General features: G+C 49.7%; 1 protein-coding gene across 1 annotated transcript; it reads left to right on the forward strand.

Annotated features, from left to right (window-relative positions):
- The first annotated feature begins 727 nt into the window (after positions 1–727).
- On the forward strand, positions 728–7,606 carry OPN1SW (opsin 1, short wave sensitive). The gene is made up of 5 exons (XM_039345707.1): positions 728–1,591; positions 2,662–2,830; positions 3,573–3,738; positions 5,370–5,609; positions 7,112–7,606. Exons 1-5 carry the CDS (start codon positions 1,243–1,245, stop codon positions 7,229–7,231), a joined length of 1,044 nt encoding a protein of 347 aa, XP_039201641.1. The 5' UTR covers positions 728–1,242; the 3' UTR covers positions 7,232–7,606.
- Positions 7,607–10,188: the final 2,582 nt, after the last annotated feature.

The following is a 10,188-nucleotide window of genomic DNA, read 5'->3' on the forward strand; positions in this document are numbered from 1 at the left end:
GTACTAGCCTACTTCTTTGTATAAAAGATTTATAGGTAATCCTCATTTAGTCACCCCCAGTTGGAAGGGGTGACTCAGACATTAAATGAAGCAGCCGCTATGCGAAACTGCCACTGTGCTGACTTTCTGATTTCAGCTTTCCTTTCCCGAAGGCCGCAAATGAGAGGACTGGCTGCCAAGGGACTTTTTCATCGCCGTTGTAAACTAGAAACAGTCAGTAAATGAGGCAGTCACTAAACGAGGACAGTTTTGACATAGAGACAAGACTTGGGGGCTTCAACTCCCAGAATTCCTCAGCCAGCATGGACCATATAAACCAGGGGTCTTCAAACGTGGCCCTTTGATGACTTGTGGACTTCAACTCCCAGAATTCCTCAGCCAGCATGGACTATATAAACCAGGGGTCTTCAAACGTGGCCCTTTGATGACTTGTGGACTTCAGCTCCCAGAATTCCTCAGCCAGCATGGACTATATAAACCAGGGGTCTTCAAACGTGGCCCTTTGATGACTTGTGGACTTCAACTCCCAGAATTCCTCAGCCAGCGTGGACTATATAAACCAGGGGTCTTCAAACGTGGCCTTTTCATGACTTGTGGACTTCAACTCCCAGAATTCCTCAGCCAGGCATGCTGGCTGAAGAATTCTGGGAGTTGAAGTCCACAAGTCGTCAAAGGGCCACGTTTGAAGACCCCTGGGCTATGCCATGGGACACCTTGTTGGGCCAATGGTGGTCAAGACCCAGGTCCTCTCAGCTACTTCTTCCTGGTCAGTTGACCAGCCTTCCCAGAAGTTTAGACTCATCAAATCTATAAACTCTTCTTCTTGATGGCCACCAGATTTTGGAAGTCCAACTCCGGAGGTAGATGGTTAGAGAGCCAAAAACCAAGATTCGGACAGAAGGATAGCTAAGGTGGAGTTGACTCTTTGGGCCCCAACCAGAGAAATTGAGGAGGACAGTTTTTGTCTTATGGTCTCACCCATATTTGTCCTCTAAGATCTGAAGATCCTTCTTGATGGGTTGCAGCTAGTCCACAAATGAGATTACTTTCTCAGGAGGTTTACGGGACAGAAGGCCGGATTCTTATATATCCCTAATCCCCAAGTTTGCATCTTGGATGATCAGGATTAGCCGCTGATCCCATCTTGAGCCATTAAGCGGACGTTGTCCTCCATTGGCGTCCTATAATAGGAGAGGAGAAGCCTTCTGGAAGGGTCCACACTGGTGTCCCGGGCTTGGGAGGATGTCCGAAGAAGAAGACGACTTCTACCTGTATGAAAACATCTCCTCCATAAAGCCCTGGGATGGTCCTCAGTATCACATCGCGCCCATGTGGGCCTTCCATTTTCAGACCATCTTCATGGGCCTGGTGTTCTTCGCCGGGACCCCGCTCAACGCCATCATCCTCTTCGTCACCATCAAGTACAAGAAGTTGAGGCAGCCGCTCAACTACATTTTGGTCAACATCTCCCTTGCCGGATTTATCTTCTGCGTCTTCGCGGTCTTCACGGTCTTCTTGTCCAGCACCCAAGGGTACTTCTTCTTTGGCCGTCACGTCTGCATGTTGGAGGCTTTCCTAGGCTCGGTGGCAGGTAAAGACCAGGACTGAGAGAGAACCAGGTGATCCCCCAGGTGGGTCCTGCCCAGTGGTGGGATTCAGCCAGTTCGCATGCTGGCTGAGGAATTCTGGGAGTTGAAGTCCAAAAGTCATAAAAGGGCCAAACTTGAAGACCCCTGTCTACTTGGTTGGGTCTGAAGGACACAACAGGTTGACCCATCCAAAAAACATTAACCTCTATTGGATGGCCTGGTTCTGGAAAACCCACTCAACCGCTGTTTCTCAACCTGGCTCATTTTAAGCAGAGGTGGACTTCAACGCCCAGGATTCCCTGGTTTTAAGAGGTGTGGCCATCAGGGCTGGCTGAAGAATCCTGGGAGTTGAAGTCCAGTTATGGTGAGCGTTCACCGCAGAGTTTCTCAATCTTGGTCACTTTAAAAGTGGTAGACTTCAACTCCCAGAATTCTCCAGCTAGCACCGAAGACCCACACCTCTTAAAGCAAGCAGGCAGGGGAATCCTGGGAGTTGAAGTCTCTCCATCTCTCTTGAGAGTGATCAAACCGTGATGCCCTTCAGACCTAGCCAAGCAGGAGATGATGGAAGTTGTAGTCTAGGAACACTGAAGTGGATCTGGTCCTCTTGGAATTTGTCCAAAACATTGGATGAAAGCCCATGTTAACATTATAATGCAGGGGTCGTCAAACATGGCCACTTTAACACTTGTGGACTTCCCCAGCTGGGGAATTCTGGGAGTTGGTCCACAAGTTTCGAAGTGGTCACATTTGGAGACCCCTGTATGAATAGATTTGAAGCAGCCGATTGTCCTTCAGAGCAGGATGATTAACTATGCCCCATTTGACAATTCAGACAATGCAGGAACCCATCCAAGCTGTTCATATGTCTTAAAGCAAGGCAACTGGGGAATTCTGGGAGTTGAAGTCTGCTCCTTATAAAAATGCCAACATAGAGAAATGGTGCTAAAAGTAAGGATGGAGATGGAGAGTCGAGGGTGTAATCTTGGTTGAGGTTTATATTCTGAGCTCCTGCATCGTCCACTTCTAATTCCTCCCTTTCTGGGTCTGTCTATCTGTCCATCATTCCCAGGTCTGGTCACTGGCTGGTCCTTGGCTTTCCTCGCCTTCGAACGCTACATCGTGATCTGCAAGCCTCTGGGGAACTTCCGTTTCAACGCCAAGCATGCTTTGATTGTGGTGGCAGCCACGTGGGTCATCGGAGTTGGGGTATCCGTCCCCCCCTTCTTCGGCTGGAGCAGGTTTGATGGGCACAGAGAGGAGTAGAGTAGAGTAGAGTAGAGAATATGGAATGGAATGGAACGGAAGAATGGAATGGAATAGAATAGAATAGAATAGAATAGAATAGAACAGAACAGAACAGAACAGAACAGAATAGAATAGAATAGAATAATGGAATGAAGTAGAAGAATAGAATAGAATAGAATAGAATAGAATAGAATTAGAGTAGAGTAGAGTAGAGTAGAGTATATAGAGTAGAGTAGAGTAGAACATCAGAGTTGGAAGGATCACATCGCGCCCATGTGGGCCTCCCATTTTCAGACCATCTTCATAGGCCTGGTGTTCTTCGCTTGTGGACTTCAACTCCCAGAATTCCTGAGCCAGCATGAGGGAAGTATGGCCCCCTCATGGCTCGTGGACTTCAACTCCCAGAATTCCTGAGCCAGCATGGGGGAACTATGGCCCCCTCATGGCTCATGGACTTCAACTCCCAGAATTCCTGAGCCAGCCTGGCTCAGTTTGGAAACCTCTTCCTTTCCCCTCAGCATGGCTGGCTCAGGAATTCTGGGAGTTGAAGTCCACCAGTAATAAAAGAGCCAAGGTTGCCTAACCCTACCCAGTCAGCCAGGAATTCTGGGAGTTGAAGTCCACGGGTCATAAAAGAGCCAAGGTTGCCTACCCCTGGATTAGACAACCTCCAAGGTCCCTTCCAGCCTAGGAGTCTATGATCCTATCCTTGGCCATGTCTTTTCCATCTTCCAGGTTCCTTCCGGAAGGGCTGCAGTGCTCCTGCGGTCCCGACTGGTACACGGTGGGCACCAAATACAAGAGCGAGTATTACTCCTGGTTTCTCTTTGTCTTCTGCTTCATCATTCCACTCACCCTCATCACCTTCTCCTATGCGCGGCTCCTGGGCGCCCTCCGGGCGGTAAGTCATCAAATCTCTGGACCACAGGGAATCCTCAACTTACGACCACAACGGAGCCCAAAATTTCTGCGGCTAAGTAAGACGGTTGTTAAGTGAATTTTGCGGCATTTTACAACCTTTTTTTTGCAACTGTTGTTTATTTATTTATTTTATTTTTAAAATTTATAAGCCGCCCCACTCCCAAAGGACTCTGGGCGGCTAACAATAAAAAAAAACACATAAAACATAACAAAACAACAATACAAAAACAATCATCCAGGGGTCAGGTTTTATAAACCCCAGGCCTGCCGGAAAAGCCAGGTCTTAAATAGCTTACGGAAGACCAACAGGGTGGGAGCGGTCCTAATCTCCGGGGGGAGCTGATTCCAAAGCGTGGGCGCCATCACAGAGAAGGCCCTCCTCCGCGGCCCCGCCAAATGGCACTGCTTGGCTGAAGGAGGCCCAGCCTGTGGGATCTAACCGGACGTAGGGAACTATGAGGTAGTAGGCGGTCTCGCAAATAAAGAGAATAACTGCAGCTGTTGTTAGTAACACGGTTGGTGAGTGAAGACGGCTTCCCCCCCCCCCGTCGAATTTGCTTAGCAGGAGGTCACAAAAGGGGATCGTGTGACACCCCCCCCCGATGCTGAGACCGTCATAAATATGAATCAGTTGCCAATCGTATGAATTTTGATGCTCTCTGAATGTGATTGCTTTCTTGCAGACATTTCATGACCCAACTAGAGAACATCCTCAGTGCTGGAGGGGAGTGAGATATGTAGAATGGGGGGGAGGAGGAGGAGGAGGAGGAGGAGGAGGAGGAGGAGGAGGAGGAGGAGGAGGAGGAGGAGGAGGAGGAGGAGGAGGAGGACTGCAGAATCCTTGACATTCTCTGAGCTTGGTGGTTTTCTTGCAGACATTTCATGACCTGACTGGGTAACATTATCAGTACTAGAAGGGAGTGGGGTTGGTAGAGTGGGGAGGAGGAGGAGGAGGAGGAGGAGGAGGAGGAGGAGGAGGAGGAGGAGGAGGAGGAGGAGGAGGAGGAGGAGGAGGAGGACAACGACAACAATGACGACGACTGTGAGGTCCTTGGTGTTCTCTGAACTTAGTGGTTTTCTTGCAGATGTTTCATGACCCAGCTAGGTAATCTCATCAGTGCTAGAAGGGAGGGGGATTGCAGAGAGGAGGAGGAGGAGGAGGAGGAGGAGGAGGAGGAGGAGGAGGAGGAGGAGGAGGAGGAGGAGGAGGAGGAGGAGGAGGAGGACAACAACAATGACGATGACTGTGGGGTCCTTGGTGGTCTCTGAACTTAGTGGTTTTCTTGCAGATGTTTCATGACCCAGCTAGGTAATCTCATCAGTGCTAGAAGGGAGGGGGATTGCAGAGAGGAGGAGGAGGAGGTGGTGGTCCTTGATGCTCTCTGAACATGATTGTTTTCCTGCAGACATGTCATGATCCAACTAGGGAACATCATCAACGCTAGGAGGGAGTAAGATTTGTGGAGAGGAAAAGGGGGTGGAAAGAAAAGGACTGTGGGGTTCTTGCTGCTCTCTTAGCCTGGTTGATTTCTTGCAAACATTTCATGACCCAACTCGGTCACATTATCAGTGCCGTAAAATGTCACAACTCTTTGGGCCGGTTATCCACAGGTAGCAGCTCAGCAGCAGGAGTCAGCCACCACCCAGAAGGCTGAGCGAGAGGTCTCCCGGATGGTGGTGGTGATGGTGGGGTCCTTCTGCATCTGCTACACTCCGTACGCCGCCCTGGCCATGTACATGGTGAATAATCCTCAGCATGGCTTCGACCTGCGCCTGGTCACCATCCCTGCCTTCTTCTCCAAGAGCTCCTGCGTCTACAACCCCATCATCTACTGCTTCATGAACAAGCAGGTGAGCATGACCAGGTGCGAAAGACCAGCTCGACACGTGAAGGTCCCATTAAACTGCTTTGACCGGGAATAGCTCAGCAGGTGTCCACACGAAGTCAGAGACACTGACCCAAACTTGTAGTTTTATATAAAATAAATATATTTAACATTTATCTTTGCAGCAGACAAGATAATCAGGAACACTATCATGAGGTAAATTTAAACAGTATACAGAGCACACAGAAGAAAAAGGGCAGGGGAAAAGGGAAATGCCCCCTTCAAACTTATGGCAACCAATCATAGCATAGATTGCCTCATGCAGCAGCAGATAAGAGAGTCAGGAACACAGGAATATCGTGAGGTAAATCAAACAGCACACAGAGCACACAGAAGAAAAAAGGCGGGAAAAAGAGAAACACCCCCTTCGTACTTAGGGCAACCAATCACAGTGCAGACTGCCTCACGCAGCAGCCAGCACTCTCCAACCAAACAACTACAACTGTGTGCTCTCGCCCATTGTACACTTTACCATTCCAGCTACTAAATGTAATATCCTCTAGGCCACGGGTAGGCAACCTTGGCTCTTTTATGACTGGTGGACTTCAACTCCCAGAATTCCTGGGCCAGTATGGCTCAGCTTGGAAACCTCTCTTTCCCCTCAGCGTGGCTGACTCAGGAATTCTGGGAGTTGAAGTCCATGAGTCATAAAAGAGTCAAGGTTGCCTACCCCTGCTCTAGGCCCTCTCTTCGTTAATGTACAGGAGGGGTGTCCAACCTTGGCGATTTTAAGACTTGTGGACTTCAACTCCCAGAATTCCCCAGCCAGCAGCCGAAGTCCACCAAGGTTGGACACCTCTGGTCTACAGTGAGCGGAGGCTGCTTCTGAGAGCAGAGGGTCAACCTAGTCTCCAAAGCATCAGAAGACAAGAAACAACGGATGGAAACTAATTAAGGAGGGAAGCAACTTGGAATTAAGGAGAAACTTCCTAACAGTGAGAACAATTAACTAGTGAAACTAGTCTAGAAGTTGCGGGTGCTCCAACACTGGAGGTTTTCAAGAAGATAGCCATTTGTCCAGAATGCTATAGGGCAGGGGTAGGGAACCTTGGCTCTTTTACGACTCGTAGACTTCAACTCCCAGAATTTCTGAGCCAGCCATTGAAGTCCACGGATCATAAAAGAGCCAAGGTTGCCTACCCCTGCTATAGGTTTTCCTGCTTGAGCAGAGGTTGAACTAGAACAGAGGTCCTCAACCTTTGGGGTACCAGGGACCGGTTCCGTGGAGAGAGGTTTTTCCACGGATCGGAGGCTGTCTGGTTTTGTGTGCTGCCTGCATCCCGTGGATGGGGCTTTGCTTGTTTGTGTGGACCGATTGCTGGCATGCCATGGCCCAGTACTGGTCCACGGACCATGGGTTGGGGACCCCTGAACTAGAAGACTTCCAAGATCCCTTCCAGCTCTGTTATTCTGTATTCTCCGCCAGCCCTTGGGCAGCCCTTACGCTCCTGTCTCCTCCCTTCCCAGTTCCGCGGTTGTATCATGGAAACGGTGTGCGGCAAACCTATGACGGACGAGTCTGATGTGGGCTCTCAGAAGACGGAAGTTTCTACAGTGTCCTCCAGTCAAGTCAGCCCCAAGAGCTGAGAAACCCACTAAGGCCGGGCCCAGCAGCCACTCCGCGTGTCGGAACTCAACCAAGACGATGTTTATGCCAAAAAAAGAGACACCCCCCCCTCCCCACTGTACCATGGAGCTCTTTTAAAACACACATGCGCGCACACAGACATTTTCTCCCCACAGCACCACTCCAGGGCTCCGTTTAGACACAAGAGTGGACAAAAAAAAAAGTTTGCTCAAGAGGAGCTGCCCTTTCCCGGATGATTTGAACCCCTAACCCAATGCTCCCCAAACTTTTTCCTTCGTCACCCAAACTCCCTATCGGAAAGTCCGTTCTACCCAATATAAGTCAAATGCTTGAAAGGAAATGTCCCTGTTGATGCTAGAAGGGAGTGGGGTTGGTGTGGAGGAGGAGGAGGAGGAGGAGGAGGAGGAGGAGGAGGAGGAGGGAGGAGGAGGAGGAGGAGGAGGGAGGAGGAGGAGGAGAGAAAAAGGAAATGGACTGTAGGGTCCTTGGTGCTCTCTGAGCTTGATTTTTTTTTGCAGATGTTTCATTACCCAACTAGGTAACATCATCAGTGCTAGAAGGGAGTGGGGTTTGTGTGGAGGAGGAGGAGGAGGAGGAGGAGGAGGAGGAGGAGGAGGAGGAGGAGGAGGAGGAGGAGGAGGAGGAGGAGGACTGTGTGGTCCTTGGTGGTCTTCTAGCTTGGAGTTTTTCTTGCATATGTTTCATGACCCAACTAGGTAACATCATCAGTACTGGAAGGCAGTGGGGTTTGAAGAGAGGAGGAGGAGGAGGAGGAGGAGGAGGAGGAGGAGGAGGAGGAGGAGGAGGAGGAGGAGGAGGAGGAGGAGGAGGAGGAGAAAGACTGTTGGGTCCTTGGTGCTCTCTGAGTTTGCTTGTTTTCTTGCAGACATTTCGTGACCCAACTAGGGTACATCATCAGTGCTAGAAAGGAGGGGGGGGTTATGGAGAGGAGGAAGAGGAGGAGAGGAGGGGGAGGGGAAGGAGAACAAGGAGGATGAGGAGAAGGAAAAGGGAGGAGGAAAAGAAGGAAGAGGAAGAGGAGGACTGTTGGGTTCTTAGTGCTCTCTCAGCTTGATTTTCTTGCAGACATTTCATTACCCAACTAGGTAACATCACCAGGGCTAAATGTCCCTCTTGTGATTGGCTCACGGCTTTGTGAGCTTTACCTAGAGGGAAAACCCACTTCTACTCAATTGGGGGTCATTTTCCCAGTGCTCTCCTAACTCCTATCTTGCAAGGTATCTTGCCAGCAGTGCAGAGCTCCAGCCTAGGTCTTATAATCTGTCGAAACCATGGCTAGAACCGCACTCGGCTCTCGTGCAACCATTCGGGTGGCCAAGATTCAGCAGAAGCAGCCCATCGTTGTTGTTTTGTCTTTTTTGCAAAGCTGCTGTGAATTTTAGGACCGCGTTGCTCCCCTGCTCCTTTCCTTAGAATTTGGAGCAAGCCATTGCCACAATAAACCCAGTTCAAGGGATCCGGTGCGAACCGCTGGTTTGAGAAGAGCAGCTGCGATGCGCTGCGATGAGCCATCTGGAAGGAAACGGAACTTTTTGGACTCCCCAAAAAAACCCGCTTTGACCAGCAAGCGTATCTTGCCTCAGGCTCCTGTTAAGAATGCTGTTGCGTGGAGTGGCTTTAATGAACCAACTGTTCAAAGCAGCCGTGTCCTTTTTTTTTTTTTTCCAAAACTTGCTTGCAAAAATGGGCGGGGAGAAAGAAAGTGGGAGGGAAGAAGAGGAAAAAGAGAGAGATGTGGCTGCTTTAATTAGCCGTAAAGAGGCGATGGCTCATGATCCCCAAATCCACTTTTCAAGTGTGCACAGCCATCGCAATGTTACACATCAGCCCTGTAAAACCGGCCCAGCATGGCCGGTTGGAGAATTCTGGGAGTTGAAGTCCACTCATCTTAAAGTGACCAAGGTTGACAAACTGCTTTAGAAGATTCCCACGTGCACAACACCATCGTTGTCCGATGTCTCTAAACCCCAGTTGTTAGGAAAGATCCCCACCCGATAAGTACCTAACTGGGACCTTGTGGAAATAAAACTCCAGCTGTGTGGGCCCTTTCTATCCCCCCACAAAACAGCTGTCAGCTACCCAGCTTGAACACACCTGAACAACAAAACACACAATGCCTCAGGAAGGATGTAAACAGTTTTATTAAGACACCATTTGTGTGTTGTACATTATATAAAACTCCACGGATGCTGTATACGAAAAGCCGCGTCAAAGATTGGCGGTGACGAATTGGGATGGAGAGGGTTTTTTTCTTTCTTTCTTTTCTCTCTTTCTTGCTTCCTTCCTTTCTCCATCAGCTTTATTTGAATAACGGGAAGAACGTCGAACAAGGAACACCCCCAAGATGGTAAAGACAACATTTTTTGTGTCTTGTCCCAAACCTGTTACCTGCAACACTAAAACTTCCCCCACACACACCTGTTCAGCAAAGCGACAAAACCCAGAATCGGGGGACCCACTTTTCAAAGCTGAGAGTAACCCTCTCTGGAGTAGTAACGGGCCCTTTCCACAAGCTGTGCAAATTTGCTAAGGGGGGGGGTGACTTTCATCAGGCGCTCTTGATGACCACGAGAAGCCAGGATCTATACCAGGGGGTAGGCAACCTTGGTTCTTTTATGATTGGTGGACTTCAACTCCCAGAATTCCTGAGCCAGCCATGCTGAGGGGAAAGGGAGAGGTTTCCAAGCTGAGCCAGGCTGGCTCAGGAATTCTGGGAGTTGAAGTCCAGAGTCAGAAAAGAGCCAAGGTTGCCTAACCCTGGTCTAGGAGGCTCACCGCTTAGAACAGGAGGACTTAGGTTAGGGGTAGGCAATCTTGGCTCTTTTATGACTCGTGAACTTCAACTCCCAGAATTCCTGAGCCAGCATGGAAACTTCTCCCTTTCCCCTCAGCATGGCTGGCTCAGGAATTCTGGGAATTGAAGTCCACGAGTCAC

The sequence above is a fragment of the Crotalus tigris genome, unplaced genomic scaffold, assembly GCF_016545835.1.
Source record: "Crotalus tigris isolate CLP2741 ecotype Arizona unplaced genomic scaffold, ASM1654583v1 scf7180000017975.10810073628:1450386, whole genome shotgun sequence".
NCBI classification, from domain to species: Eukaryota; Metazoa; Chordata; class Lepidosauria; order Squamata; family Viperidae; genus Crotalus; species Crotalus tigris.

Excerpts from the sequence above, each read along its gene's own strand:
- OPN1SW (XM_039345707.1), top strand. The coding sequence starts at position 1,243 with ATGTCCGAAGAAGAAGACGACTTCTACCTGTATGAAAACATCTCCTCC. Across the intron at positions 2,831-3,572 it reads CCCTTCTTCGGCTGGAGCAG|GTTCCTTCCGGAAGGGCTGC; the intron begins GTTTGATGGGCA and ends TCCATCTTCCAG. Across the intron at positions 5,610-7,111 it reads ACTGCTTCATGAACAAGCAG|TTCCGCGGTTGTATCATGGA; the intron begins GTGAGCATGACC and ends CTCCCTTCCCAG.